Source organism: Scardinius erythrophthalmus (assembly GCF_964197995.2).
Source record: "Scardinius erythrophthalmus genome assembly, chromosome: 13".
Taxonomy (NCBI): Eukaryota; Metazoa; Chordata; class Actinopteri; order Cypriniformes; family Leuciscidae; genus Scardinius; species Scardinius erythrophthalmus.
The window spans coordinates 20,405,523-20,421,169 of NC_138233.1; the positions used below are offsets into that span (position 1 = coordinate 20,405,523).

The 15,647-nt window shown below is 37.5% G+C and overlaps 1 protein-coding gene across 3 annotated transcripts; it reads right to left on the reverse strand.

Moving 5' to 3' along the window:
• Positions 1 to 5: 5 nt before the first annotated feature.
• Positions 6 to 12,935, reverse strand: fhl1a (four and a half LIM domains 1a). Of its 3 annotated transcripts, none has more exons than XM_081382267.1 (6): positions 12,747 to 12,935; positions 3,169 to 3,350; positions 2,915 to 3,092; positions 2,640 to 2,809; positions 823 to 1,009; positions 6 to 658 (listed from the first exon to the last, which is right to left on the reverse strand). In XM_081382267.1, the coding sequence occupies exons 2-6, from the start codon at positions 3,322 to 3,324 to the stop codon at positions 504 to 506; spliced, it is 846 nt and encodes a 281-aa protein (XP_081238393.1). In that variant the 5' UTR covers positions 3,325 to 3,350; positions 12,747 to 12,935; the 3' UTR covers positions 6 to 503. The 3 variants fall into 3 exon arrangements, with proteins under 3 accessions (XP_081238393.1, XP_081238394.1, XP_081238392.1); XM_081382268.1 differs by having other exon boundaries at positions 3,169 to 3,368; positions 12,747 to 12,809; XM_081382266.1 differs by lacking the exon at positions 12,747 to 12,935 and adding an exon at positions 7,349 to 7,619.
• Between the last annotated feature and the right edge of the window lie 2,712 nt (positions 12,936 to 15,647).

A 15,647-nucleotide genomic window follows, 5' to 3' on the forward strand; every position in this document is an offset into this window, starting at 1 on the left:
GAAAATGTTTGGAGTCATTTATTGTTTCATGCTCAATACATCTCAAATGTAATATTCATTACGGTTTCTTTTTTTAATTTGTTTTTTTTTTAAGTTTTTTTCATTCTTACAGTTGTTAATAAAAACATTTTTTCCACAAAGCAAATGAATTTACTGAATTATTTCAACACATTAAATCTTACAGCAATGTAGGTATGTTGTATACCTATTGGGACATCACACTGTTTTACCATAGCTTTGCAATAACTGAAGCTTAATAAAATGCACTGTTAGGTTTGCAAATCCAGCGATTACATTTATGATTGCAGTTACATGTTTTGCATAATAAAAGCCCTTCACATAGCACTCACTATTTGTTCCAACAAACTTCCAGTGATTTATCAGCACAAACACCATCACTGGTTTCTCTTTAGTTGAGCACTCAAAGCTTTGTTTGTTTGACACATCTATTTAATCAATCCTAATTGCTTTTGTTAATCAGCCTCATCACATCCCATCAGCCCTCACAGCTTTTTGGCACAGTCAGAGCAGTAGATGTCCTCTCCGTTGATGACAAAACGCTTGTGGGCCATGGAGAGTGAGCATTTTTTGCAGTTAAAGCAATATTCATGCCAGGATTTGTTCTCGTAGTTCACCACATTGGTCCCTCTGCCAAACCCTGGGATGCAGAAAGACAACTTTTTCCATTTAAATTGCAATTATTAGTGTGCTTTCTATTCTTCTGAATAAATATATTGTACACATAGGCAAAGTGTGTGCGTTTACTGCAGTTGTGGGAAAAAAGAATGATAATTTAATATTGGGACAGATGCACATTTATACCTGTAATAGGATTCTGGCATCCAGAGCACTTTTTGGCCACATCAGCCTTATAGCAGTCCACACAGTAGAACTGATCTTCATGGGCCGTGAAACGAGCTCCAGCCAGTGGCTTCTTGCACGTGTGACACACAAAGCACTCCGAGTGCCATGGCTGGTCCTGATAGGTGATCCCACCACTGGTAATGGCCTGATTCATAAGAGTTTAGACAGAAGAACAGAGGATTCAGAAAGGAGAACTCTTATTTCTGGTCTTCTAATTTAATTGGCTAAGTAAGTCCCAAATGGAACCCCAAGCGCTCGCAATCTTCCACCAAGTTCACACTGCCGTGATGTAATGCCGCTTTGACTGTCGGGTAGAAGTTTGCTGTGGCGCTTGCTGGCTTGGCAAAAGTGCATAAAGCGCATATCGGTCACGAAACTGAAACCTAAAATGACAAATGGGATTGGACTTGGTGCATGAGGCAGCCATTGTGAAGTCCACAAGTCCTGAGACAAGGCCTTAGTGTGTGAGATTTTTCAGTGACTGCAGTTGCATCATTACACCAGGTGGCGACAACTGACTGTCTTTATGAGTGAGTTAATGAAGAATTCAACCAATTTCTTCTAAAACAATACATTTTGCACTGACTTTATTTACTAAAGTAACATGTAGTTCAATGTGCACTACCTTTCAAAAGTTTTTATAAGAAATTAATACTTATATTCAGAAAGGATGCATGAAATTGATCAAAAGTGATAAAGTAATTTATAATGTTACAAAAGTTGCTGTTTCAAATAAATGCTGTTCTCTTCTAGCCTGGCAAGCCAGACCTACATCAAGATGTTGGGTCTGGCAACTCACCATAGTCACGGCTCAATCCGAGGGGCGGGATAAACGGCTGTCTTTCAAATTCCCTCTGCACGCAATAGGACAGCGCTTCAACCAACCAGAGCGTTTTCCCAACAGCGGATCTAACCTTAGTTGATAGATTCAACTTTTGCCATATCTGGGCGGCAAAACTACGAACACATCTTCCTTTTTTTAAGAATGACTTAAGTGCTGTTCTATGCTCTTTTCTCAAAGAAAAACTTAACTCCAAGTCCTCCAGAGTCGCGGACAAAGCCGATTCGAAAGATGTTCGCCAGCAGCAGCAGCTCCGTCATTCTTTGTTTTCAAGTGGCAGCTGGCAGGTAACCGTCGCAACTCTGTCGTCATTATGTTAAGCCCGCCCCGCCTACTCTATACACAACGCTGCAAAATATATTTTGCTGCCGCTAGGGTGCGTCTAGTTTTCTAGGCTATTTCTCTTCATCGAATCCTGAATGATTTCTGAAAGACCATGTGACACTGGAGAAATGTCTGCTGAAAATATAGTTTTGCAATCACAGGAATAAAACAAATAAAAAAAACTGTTATTTAATATTGTAATACTATTTCACAACAGTATGGTTTTACTGTATGTTTTGATTAAATAAATGCAGCCTTGGTGAGCATAATCTTACTGACTCAATCTTAAGTGTGTTCATTCATTTGTTTGATAAGCACACATGGTTAATTTTGTAATAATGACTGTCTGTAGCCTACATTATGCCTGGACTTTGTACAGCACTTTAATAACCGGACACAGAGTTCAGGTCATGTTTCTGTACCATCTATGAAGCTTTTTGACAATAAAGTTGCTGCCTTAAATTAAGAACAATCAATTAAACTGACATAAAAAAAACGAGTCGAATCTTGGACAACATTTAAAAGAGTTGAAAATTGCTCATTTTGATGAGTTAAAGCAATTTAAAAACACATTGTCGTAACTCATCGATCATATGTTGATCTAACTGACCTCTTTGCACCGGACACAGTGCTTGGCGAACTTCTTCTCATGGCAGGAGGTGCAGTACATATCATCACCCTTGGTCAGGAAGCTCTGGCTGCAGATAGGCTTCTTGCACTCAAAGCAGGTGAAACACTCTTCATGCCAGATTTTATGCTTGTATTCCACATTCTTAGATCCTAAAAGTACAACACAAACACTTGACTATCATTTACAAGACGTGTGGCCTAGATATTTTGTGTCGACAAAGGGTGTTATGTGCTGTTACAACTGTACACACACACCTGGCGTAACCACTTTGTAGCAGCCCTGGCAGCGAGGCGATCCGTCACGGTCTCCACACTTCCCACACATGATCTTGCCATCGTCCTTGGCAGCAAAGGGCTCATTGGCCAGCGGCTTGTAGCACTTGGCACAGCGGAAGCAGCCCTCGTGCCAGTGGCGGTTCTTATGGTTCAGCTCCTGGATAGAGAGCACTGTGAGCACTGCACAGTGCACAATGTAAAATGCACTTTAAAGGAATTTATTTCACCCCCACCTTTGCATCAGCGCCTATAGGTTTGCGACACTCAGCGCAAGTGTTGGCGCAGAGCTTGTCGAAGCAGCGCAGACACACGTGCTTGTCATCTTTGTTGGCATACTTCTTTCCCTGCAGGTTGTCTCTGCAGTAGAAGCAGTCAAAACGCTCAGTCATTGTGGAGCTCAGATAGCTGCGAGGGCCTGCAGGGACAAAACAAACTATAAAAATGACTGCCAAACTGTTATTTTAATGTATTATGTGGATTTTAAACAATGAAAAGAAAACAGATTAACCCTTAAACCAGGGTTTCTCAAACTCAGTCCTGGAGGGCCACTGTCCTGCACAGTTTAGCTCCAACCCTTATCAAACACACCTAGCTGTGAGTTTCTAGTGATCCTGAAGACAATGATTAGCTTGCTCAGGTGTATTTGATCAGGGTTGGAGCTAAACTGTGCAGGACAGTGGCCCTCCAGGACCGAGTTTGAGAAACCCTGCCTTAAACGCATACCTCGGGTCTTTAGTGACCCGGGACGTCACTAACGTGATATAGATATAACGGATATCCAGGTCGCTAAAGACCCAAATATGTAATAATGATAAGCGAAACATTCATGTATTTAAGGGTTACATTTTTACATTTGAAAAAAAAAAATTTTTACTTTTTTTTTTTTTACTTCTAAACAGTTTGAATGATCATTTAACCACCAATTTGTTAAATCTAAATCCCTAGTTTTATGACCTACATAGGCCTATATTTCATATATTAAATTTAGTCAAAATTCAGTAAAGAGATTGCCAGAAACCCAGACACACAGGACTTTCATTTATCAGTAAATGATGTCTGGGAAAATACTTCTAGGTGAAGACTAACATCTCCAATGGGGCTCATAGAAAAACAACAGTCCAGCAAAAAAGCCAACACAATTATGGCATGTATAAGAATTAAAACTTATTTTAATTCTTATACATGCCATAATTGTGTTGGCTTTTTTGCTGGACTGTTGTTTTTATATGAGCCCCATTGGAGATGTTAGTCTTCACCTCTCCATTCCAATCCCACACACAGTAGACCTCTCTCTGCCTGTTTACCTGTGACGAGCCCATCGTCTAAGTATGTACAGTCTCTCTGCCTGAATTTGAGACATTTGTCTGATAACTAAACGCTAGTTTAACATTGTGAAGACTGAACTCACTGTCAGCCTACCAGACAGTCCATCAGTACTGTTCTGTATTCTGCTTTACTCCCTTTGACTATTGCACCACTACTAATTTTGCTTGAAATTTGTCATTTCCACCAAAGAAAATGTGCATGACATTCAGAAAAACCTGAAAAGTTTGACAATTGTCTAGTGTTGGACATTGTTAGTAGACAAATTATATAAACTACAAAGAGTGTGAGATGTTTTTTAAAATATATAGTTTTTCTAAAGGTGCACTTTAAAATATGGCCAGGATTTCACAAAATTGTGCAGTAACTTAATTCAGTAAAAACTGCATTATCATGATAAGTGTTTTCAACATGCAACTTGGGCTCCTCAAAAGCTCCTCATTTAATATTAAAAAATGATTGTTCAAAAATGAAACGATTGGTTAATGACAGACGCGAGATCTGATCTGACGTGTGCCAAGTGTCGAGTGTGGAGAGAGCTCTAATGTAAGAAATCTGTTGATTCACTCACTGTAGGCTATTCATCTCGCGAGGAAGTCAAAAAGTTGAGTGTATTGTTGTGTTAGTGCAAATTTTCCTTATGTTTATGTTGTTTTCACTACAGAAGCCAGGGATTTGATGGAGTTCCTTAGGTTATGCGAACAGCTCTGTAGCCTAGGCCTATATATTTGTAGATTAAATGGCAGATATAATGTGGTTTGTTGTGAGCTTACAGAAATTGTGATAATTGTTGTTACAGTTAAACTACATTAAAGAGACATTAAACTGAATGGATCAAATTTTGTGGTCTCAGTCCCCCACTATTTCACACATACTTTACTCACATAATCAAACCTGTGGTGAGAACTGACCCATACTAAAGCAGGGTTTTATATTTGTTATATAACACTTCAACATTCATAATGTTTTTATAGTGTTCCGGTGAACATGCATGTCTCCTGATCAATGCAATACATCAAGTCACCACAAGGGGCCAGTATAATAACAAGAATCTGTGTGGGACTGATTTGGGGGTGCACTTAAAGGGATAGTTCACCCAAAAAAGGAAAATTAGTCCATGATTTACTCACCCTGAAGCCATCCTAGGTGTATATGACATTCTTCTTTCAGACGAATACAATCAGAGTTATATTAAAAAAATGCCCTGGCTCTTCCAAGCTTGGTAAAGGGAGTGAATGCTGCATGTCTTTGGAAGTCCATCAAAGCGCATTTATGCATGATTAAAGTGCTCCATGCGTCTCCGGGGGTTAATAAAGGCCTTCTGAAGTGAAGCGATGCATTTGTGTAACAAAAATATCCATATTAAAACTTTATCAACTAAAATAACTAGCCTCCTGCAGACGCTGTATGCATTGATTTACATCAAAAGAGCAATCCTTGAACTTGATGCAATTTTCATTTTTGGGTGAACTATCTTTTTAAGGCTTCTATGTATATGGACATGGGTCTCGAGTAGCCTATTTTCCGATTACAGATTATTATGTTTTCAGTACATCTAAATACTCTTGGAATAATGAATAGGACACGTGGACAGCTCTTCAATAACAGGCCATACAAAGTGTTGCACTTAGCATAGATCAGATTCAGCATGTCTATAGCCTTCTGCCCTGTATTGATATTTGCTTTATCCCTTGGGCCATAAAATAGTGTTGGGATAAATGTTTTGTTTGCACCTCAGCATCTGTTGTAAACACAGTCTAGCAACCGCATGCCAAACAACTTAGGAAAGTCCGCTTGAAAAGACAAATGCCAAATCACCCCACAGATGTGGCCACTAACACTTCCAGCCAGAGCTGCATTTTCTGGACGTTGACAAGTAAAACAAGTATTTTTAGAAGTACTGACTCATTCTTCCCAGTGGGGTTTGTCTCTGTCAACATCATATTGTTAGCCTTCAAGCAAATAGCTGTGTCTATGGTTACATTCATTAAATGAAATAATCAGTTTTTAGTGTACCAAAGAGATAAAATAATCTACGTGAAACTTCCAACAAAATTTACCATATTTGTGAAAAATCCAGAGCCAAATATATCTAGGGTCTAAGTCTTTTTAGTAGTGTCCTTTTCCTGAATTCTCCCCTCAGATGTATTTAAGCAGTGTTATGGCTTCTGTGAACTGAAACATCCTTCTGACCTGAGCAGTATGCTCAATCCCTAAGCCTTTTGGGATACCGTCCATCAGCTGTTCATTTTTAGCTAGCTCTGTCAGAGTGTTATCAAATGGGCCGCTTTGTCCCAAAGCGAAGAGCAAATGCTGCTTTGAAAGGTCAACACAAGATCAAATTCAGACAACAGTAACCAAAGAGAGCATGTCCACATTAAAGCAAACATTGATTGAGAAACCTAAATTTGACACTAACAATGTAGTCAAAAAAAGACATAAGAAAAGAATGTCTGTACCGCTCTGTTAACTTAAATCAGCGAATTAGCTTGACTATCTTGACTAAAGTGGTCTAGAGTAAGATCACGTTCAGTGGTACACTGAGCTCACCATCATAACTACACAGATAAAGAAATACTTGCCTTTGATACATTGGGATATACTGGGCTATTATATGATTTGCACAAGATTAATATTGATCTATACTGGAAATATAAGGCAAACTTATCAGAAAACTCCAAAAGCCATGCAAAACTATGCCGCCAGATCAAAACATATACATGACCGTTAAGATTTTTTAATGTTCTTGGTGAAGTCTCTTATGCGCACCAAGGCTGCATTTATTGATCAAATACATTCTGTTTTACTATATTTTAAAATGTAATTTATTCCTGTGATTTTACTCCAGTCTTCAGTGTCGCATGATCCTTCAGATATCATTGTAATATGCGGATTAGCTGCTCAAGAAACATTTATTATCGATGTTTAAAAAATTCTTAACCTAAACTTTTGAATAGTTGCGTGAGCTCAGCTATAAATCATATCCAGCAACAAAAAGTCCCATAATAAGTAAAGCAATGAGAAGAATCCACAGGCCGGTCCACCAAAAGTTTTTCATCACTGGCTGAACATCACACACTGCATCTTTACCTGAGTGCCTGTGGAAAGTCATGTCTGCTTTGGGATATTCAGGAAAGCCTTGAGGAAATGAAAGAGATGGAAGGATGGATGGAGAGAACCAAACAGCCAAAGAGTTACAGGGGAACTCCACTCTTCTCTTTTAGGTATTTGTCATTATATACGACCCCAGCTGCCCCTTAAAGCCTACACCCTGCCCCCCTGTTGCCCACCACACCCATGGCCTGTCCTCCCAAATCACAAACCAAGTAATCCCAGACAAAGCATCAGCTGCCCTCTCCATGTTAGGTTATGCTGCAAAAGATAAGTGAAGGGGAGGGAGCCAGAGAGAGGGAACTGAATTCATCTGAATTCCTTGCTTGTGACATCAGTGAGCAGAATACAGGCATTTTCACAGCTTTTCATTGGGATCTGGTGCATCGCGTGTATCTTGCGCTTTTGTGCTCGTTCTGAAACAAATCGGTTTAAGACCAGTGCAGTAATCAGAAGGCTAAACTTGATGAGTTCTCCAACAACAACTTTGTTTATTAGTGCTTATGTTGTGAAGTAAACTTCCTATTGCATTTGACTTGTCTTTTTAAACAAAACTGGGAAAAGTGGACATTAAAAGATTCACTGCTTCTCAAATGCTGCGTTTCAGGAGTTTTTGGATGACCCTATCGCACGAAAGAGTCACTGTCCTCGGATGCCTTTGATTCTCAGTTTGACCCTCAAAAATAAACTTGGACTTTTGACCATCTCAGTTAGATGGTATGTTCTCATTTATCAACCTATTTCTGAAAGTTCTGGGGTTTGCTGGTTGTGATGTATGAAGAAAACTATGCTTCATTTGGATCCAGCCAACATTCCTGTAGTAACTCATGAATATGTATGACATAATACAAAAACATACTAATGATTACAGACACTTCATTTAGCAGAGTTGAGCAAAGGCTACACGATCTTGTGATTTCCATGAAAGGACTGAAGTCCGAAGCAGTCTGAACTCATCCACAAACATCTCAACTGGAAGATCAACACTGCATGACTTCTAGACATTACTAAAGCATTTTTTTTTTCAACAGACTTCATTGTTCTACTTAAAACATCTCAGAAAAGTAGTAATCTTTGAGAAAAGTGACTAGTATAATTGTTTTTCTTGCTGATGCCACTTGGTTTGATGTTTTATGTTACATCCAGACATTTATAAATGTGACGTGAAAAAAGTGGCATCAGCACTTTTTTTTTGTGGGACCACCACTTTATCTTTTATAATATGTATGATGGTGTAGAGAAAATGTGTTTTTGTGTCTGGATTTTTAAAAAAATGACTCATTGGTGGTCAGAGTTGACAATGGAAAAAGATCCACCTGTCCTTTACTAAGAGCCTGCCTTGTGGGAGGCCTGAAATAGCCCTGTTTAAACAACCTGGCATCATACGCTAACACAACCCCCTCTCATCTCTTATCTAAACCCTACTAGAGAGCAGATCACAGCTGAAGGCCTGCCACAGGAATCTGCAGGAGCTACGATCTGAAGAATAGTACTAGTTAAGTTACTAGTCGATGTACGTGTGATTGATCCAAGAATGGGTCAGTGTTGATGTAAAGAGATAGTTGCACAAATATTTGCAGTAAAAACTTCTGGTCATCTGGATTGAAGCACCAACTATGATCCATTCATTGAAGAATGTGAGCTATAATAGAAAGTCTGCGGTAGACTGGAAAACAACAACACTATTATGGCTCATAAAAGTGAATGGACCAGTTTTCTTATACATGCAAGCAATTAAGTTCATCTCCCACCAGAGATCTTGTGCTATTCAGTTTACTTGGATTCAGTAATCTATCAAATCTACTCCATTAGGAATTAAAAACAACCTAAATGGGCAGCTCCGCTCTCAGATTTTCCAGGAATATTTCTTAAAAGCCTCTGAGTTACCAAGATAAATCCACTCAATTTATCAAAATACTATTAACAGACTAGTGACTCATCTGATGACCGTGTGAGCGCACACATTTAGGGAACATGACAACGTGTGCGGTCAGCGACGTGAAGGTCAGCATACCAGTGTTTTCCATCTCATTGACCAACAACATACACTGCCCTTAGTAAAGCTCATTGGAAGATTTTCAATTCTTATTACGTGTTAATTCATGCAATTTTTGACAGTTGACAGACAAGTCCAAGCCAAAACCCTGTTTCAGGTCACAATGTTTTTTCCACTTCACCCTGCAGTTCTGGAGAAGACATCCATTTCACTCAGTGAACTTATGAGTTATGAGTTACCATAAGAAACCATTGTTATTGAGAATGTTGAGATAGACAGAGATTTCCACATTCATGGCTCTGTGATGAGGAGTTGTGAAACAGTCCACCTCAGACCTTTAACCGGCATAGAATTTGACCATGTTTACTGAGCATAAAAATTCTGATTAACAGCAGATTTGCTCATATTCTGATTATGTGTCGTGTAAATGTATAGGGGAGCGCGGGGCACAACCTAACGCGGGGTTAAATGTAACACGGACCTTTTACATAGTTAGTCAGGGTCAAGCAGGTTGTGTTTCCGCTCTTTTTATCTCGCTGCCAGAAGACGGTCTCCCGCGGATTTGAGGAAAGTTTTGATAAGATTTCGTGAAGATTCTGGACAAAGAGTGTTTTGACACCATGCAAGTACATTTTTTCATCATACGTCACCAAATCTAACTTTATATTACCTTAATCACTGTCTAAACATAGCACCATTTTGAAAAATACCAGCAACTGTTAGCTAGACTTAAAATATTTTTTATACAGCGTGGTTAGTTGGAGCACAGTGTTACAACTAAGCCGCCAAGTGTACAACGATAATGAAACAGGGAACCACACAACTTTTCAAGTTTGAGTATTTATTTCTATATTTATTTTGCCACATTTAACTTTGTTGGACTTTCACAAACAATGTTAGAATTTAAATGTCAAAGTATGATTTTTTCACATTTGCAAACTATGCATTGATCACTTGTTTATTTATTAAAAAGCCTGTTTTTCATGCAATGAACCCTTTAAAATGTGATTTTGAGCTCGTTTTTATTATTTTTACTTATTAAATTATATTTTTATTATTAATAATAATATTTTTGCATGCAGCTGCCACACACAAATATAGCAATTACAATATTTGATGATTTTATTTATTTATTTATTGCAAAACTGTGCAGCCCTTTCATATCTCTATCCATGATATTGATCCATAATAGAAGGATGATTGATTGGATGAGGGATGGATGTATGGATATCTGTCTATACAGATGTACAAACAATATCAAACTATACAGATAAAATAATACTGAATTATATGTGTTACAACTAACCCCTCTGTCTGTTACAATTAACCCTGCATATGGGTAAGTTGTAACATTTGCACTTCTGTCACTTTCAGTGCAACTGTACGAAAATGGTAGGTCCTAGAAAAAAACTTTTAAGTGTTCATTTGTAGCAGAGATGTGTATGTTGCTTGAGTAAAAATAAAATAAAAAGATGAATCTATCTTAATTATTTTTTAAATAATTGAGCCAAAACGAAAATGTGTTAGGTTGTGGCCTGCGCTCCCCTTAACCTGACTGCCATGGTTTCCTAAAATCTAAATAAAGGCTGGAATACACTACACAATATACATTTTTTTTTTTAAATATCACACTTCTGATATCCTGGATTATAGTCTGAAGCTGAAAAATCAGAGTCCGACTGCCAAAACTGGCTCTGACAAGTTGCTTTGACTCCTCTCTACTCAACAAAAGTATTGTAATGTATTCCAGTCTTAAGATAGCTGAAATACATTACATCTCATTAAACATAATTTTGTGTGATGTAAACACTTTATCCAGAATATGACCTGTTCATACCCGCACGTCTAAACAAAAGAGCCAAGTAAAGTATCAAACAATCAGATTTTTTAAAATAACATTAAAAATGAACATGCATATTGAAGAAAATGTGAAAGCACTATAAGAGACAATAAGAATTGATCAGTTGAATTGATTAAAAAAAAAGTCTCAAAAGTACGCAGGAGAATAGTAATATACTAATTACTTGTTACTAACCCTAATCTATAGGCCTAATATAATAGCTTGTAATGTAAATCCTAGGCCTTAGAAATCTGAAAATGCATCACATTCATAGGCTTCATATGGTATATATATATGTTCACAGTGAAACTGTCAACAGTCACAAGTGGAGAGGCGAGGAAGAGCAGTAGCGGCTCAACTGCGCTCTCGGTGGACAGAATGAGGTCACACACTCTCCAGAGCAACACATTTCCTAATTAGGACCTCCAAAGCTGTGTGCTGCTTACAAATGTTGTTTTAGACACATAAACGCCACCCAGTGGATCACAGCAGATGTGTTGAGGCTGAGGCTGTTCAGCTGAAGTGTTTCAGTAACTGATTATATGGTGTGCCAGAACCAAAAGTCTTTGTCCTTATATGGCAGAATTATTTCTAATGACACTAACATTCTGCAAAGGTACTTTACCTCTGATGCTTTCAGGTTAAAAACAAAACATAGGATATAATGTGCATGCAGTGGACAAGTTGTACAGCATATAAATTAGAAATGTTTCCAAATGAAAAAAACTACACTGTAAAAAAAGTTGCTGCCTTAAATTTTAAGTTTAATCAACTTGAATGTTTAAGTCAACCCTAACCCTAAAAAATGAGTTGAATCTTGTATAACATAAAAAAGTTGAAAATTGCTTATTTTGATGAGTTAAAGCAATGCAATAAAACATCTTAAGTCATAACTTATTGATTATATACATTTTTATAGTGTACTATAATTAAACAATAAATAAACATTTGTAGAAACTTAAAGAAAAGTCATTTCATTTAATCATAACCAGTATTCAAATATCCTAATGATATTATAATGCAAATAACACTCCTTTAAGGATAAAATAATCTTCTACTGGATGAAATAAAATTCTGACCAAAACAGACAGAAAAACAGTATTTATTTTCCTATTCCGTATGCAGGATCTTATCTGTCTCTAAAGGAATTTGTTCCCAATAAGAATTCCATTAGCATTCCTGGCACTCAAAACTCCCCACATGGGACAAGCTGCATTAAACATCTCATCGTTACCCAAATTGGATAATATTTTTACTGTATAAAAGTACAATTATACATGTGGCTCATGGAAAAAGTCTAATTAAGGACAATGGATATAAGTAACATAAGTCGACCCTTGCAGATATGCTCATTTGCATAACAAAACGATTTATAGATTTAGTAGACATAGACAATGTTATAACACATCATTCATAAAAAATAAAAAAATACATGTGAATTTAGTCTTTCATATGATCACTTACTAAATATCTCTATAAAGAATCCCTCAAAAAGCGATATATGCATTTATTATCTATCGTAATCCCTAGATCACACTTACCAGTATGCACTGAGCAGAGTGGATGGCAGCTGTCTGCAGTGGTGATGAGAGATGGTCTCCTCCTGGTCTGCAGGATAACTGGGCTTAAAAAGATCCACAAGGGGGAGTGGGAAAAAAATCAGGATATGATCCAAATACTTTGAGTTCAAATCAACAATGACATCAGACTGGAATTCACTCTTTGTGCTTAACCAACTGTTTATAAAAGCCTACAGAGAAAGTAGACATATTGAAGTGAGTAGTGATAAATAATCATCTGTCCAGAAGAAATATGAACATGTTTGAAGTCTTTCATTTGATATAGCTCAGACTTCTAATGCGTCATTTCAGATGCTTTATGAACATATTCTCTACAGTACATGATTGAATGTATCTGAGTGTGGTTTTATTGTTTATTTCTTTACTTTATTAAGCAACAACTTTACTCAAAAGCTGTTATAAAAATGTTTGGAGGGTCGAATTCCCCAAAATGTAAGCAACTTACTGAGATATAGCCTTTGTGACAACTGACCCCCATCTTCCTAGCAATAATTACTAAACAAAATGATTTTGTGGCAGAAGTGAATTCATTGGCTCCGTCACAGATGCCAGGACATAAATAAGCATAAATGTGCCTGCTGCTGCTGCCAGGCCCTTCACAGCGTCTGATCTCCATGTCACCGATGTCTTTGGAGGCTCTCCAGGGACCGATGACAGGCTCGAGGTTGTTTAAAGGTGATGATATTTGTGCACTCTGTTAATTCCACAACACTGTACATGTCAATAGTGTCATACAATAATGTTGTTCTGTTGTCAAGGTCTTCCTGCAGTAAAAACTGCATCATGAAACAGAAGTTGCCAGTCTTATCTTCCCTATTGCAATGTAGATCCGAGTTATACGGCTTCTCGAACAAGAAAAAATGTAGGACGGGACTTGATTTTGTCCATCGGGAATTTGATTGGATGGTTGTGGTTTGCTATTGTTGTAATGTCATGTGAGTGACAGGTTGTTCCGCCCCCACGCTGGTGAACGCATCATCAGAGAAGAGACGCCATTGCAAGAGGAAGATAGTTATTTTGATTAAAGATTATAAGGGCACATGAATTAAAAAAAAGATGTGCACATATAAATAGTTTATAATTAGTCCAGCAAAAAAATGGTGAACAACTAAAATAAAGTGTAGTTCATTGTAAAAATAGAAACTGACTTAATAAACCCACCTGAGAAACATGAACTGGAGTAAAAAGTGTGATGCCTTGTCTCTATAATTAACAGACATGCCTCCATTTAAAGAGTGAAATGTTTATGTGAATGTTTTTCCATCCATTTTACTGTGTCATAATATTTGTATCTGCTGTTAATGTCTGTGGAAATAAAGAACTGATAGTGCTTGTGAAGCAGACGGCCTTTTATCTTTTATTTTGCATTAAAACAGGCCCAATTTTCTAATATCATTTGACCATTATGTTAGTTTCACCTGTACAGGTCTCCTTTACAACAGTGATGGCCAAAACTGTCACACAACAGAGGAGAAAAGACAGTTTTCCAGTGCAGCTGATGATCTCATTGACACACTGAAACCAAAAATGCAAGATATAACATCTCATTTACTGAAATAGAAATGAGTTGAATCTACTAAAAAATTGTCTTTAGTTCTTAGACGTTGCATGTCTGGTTCGTTACAATGTGATTGGGTAAAGGTGTTGCTGTGTTTTCCCCAATAAACTGACACAAATCACTTTTTCTGCATTGTTGTCAGACTATGATGTAAATGTTGGACTGGATGTGATTCCAGTAAGGATGTGCTCTTGTTAAGAGTTCTGACCATATAAGGAACATGTTACCTGATCCTTCTTCCCCTCTTCTCTCATCAGAACAAGTGAGAGCTGGCTGTTCTGGGTCTATGGTGATTAAATAGTCAACAGACATTAAAGTAAATGGTACAGGCTAAAAGACCATTGAGGAAAATGTGAATTCCACCATCAAATATATAGTCAGTCCCAAAATATATGACAACAATATTGATCCAACAATGCAATTTGTGTAAAAGAAAACGTAAAAGTCCTGGCAGAAAGCGATGCATAAGGATGCAGTGTAACGACGAATTATAATTTTTTCCGAAGTGTTGACAACTTAGTGTTAACTAATAATTGTTGCAAACTGGTTCTACCATCAATCCTGGAACTGGGCGTCGTTACACTACATCCTTATGCATCAATTTCTGCCAGGACTTTTACGGACTTTTCCCAAACCACTGAAGTGACCTTGATGTCCAGGTTAGCGGTAGCATAAGCATAAGGGTTATTTAAATAAACTCCTGATGTACTTACAAACTTTCCAATGAGAGGTGGATCGTTCTATGAGTAGTACAGAACCTATTTGTACTACTGTAGAAGTTTTGTACCATTCTGGGCATTATTAGTGGTGTAATTTACGAGATACAACCTTGGATCCATTAGCGCCTGCACTGAGCCATTCGGCTGATATCTCTAAATAAGCTCTAACTTTAATAATGTTCGACCAAGGGGGGGTTGGGGTGTTTGGCTCGAGGTCATGGTGCAAAGGACCCTAGGTTGATTTTACTCCGAACCATCCCTTTAACAAGCATTTTGTCTCTAAATACACAACCATTCAATTTAGACAAGTCACTAAGGTTTTTTTTTTAATTTAAAGAATACTATTTTATCTAAAAAATAATATTTTAAAATGTAAAATATTTCATAATATTACTGTTACTGTTTTTTAATGAAATAAAAACGTGTTTAGGAAAGTATTGTGATGGTGCTTGTTGCTATTTAGTGTTTTAGACGAAAATAAATCAAAAGGGCCTTTTACCTGGAGGCCATTAGCCTCGTTGTATCAGACATATTTCATTTACACAGCTTCCAAACAGCTGCTTTAGAAATGATGTCAGCACCTAA

Excerpts from the sequence above, each read along its gene's own strand:
- fhl1a (XM_081382266.1), bottom strand. The coding sequence starts at position 7,370 with ATGACTTTCCACAGGCACTCAG. Across the intron at positions 1,010-2,639 it reads ACTGTGTCCGGTGCAAAGAG|GCCATTACCAGTGGTGGGAT; the intron begins GTCAGTTAGATC and ends CTTATGAATCAG. Across the intron at positions 659-822 it reads ATGCCAGAATCCTATTACAG|GGTTTGGCAGAGGGACCAAT; the intron begins GTATAAATGTGC and ends TCTGCATCCCAG.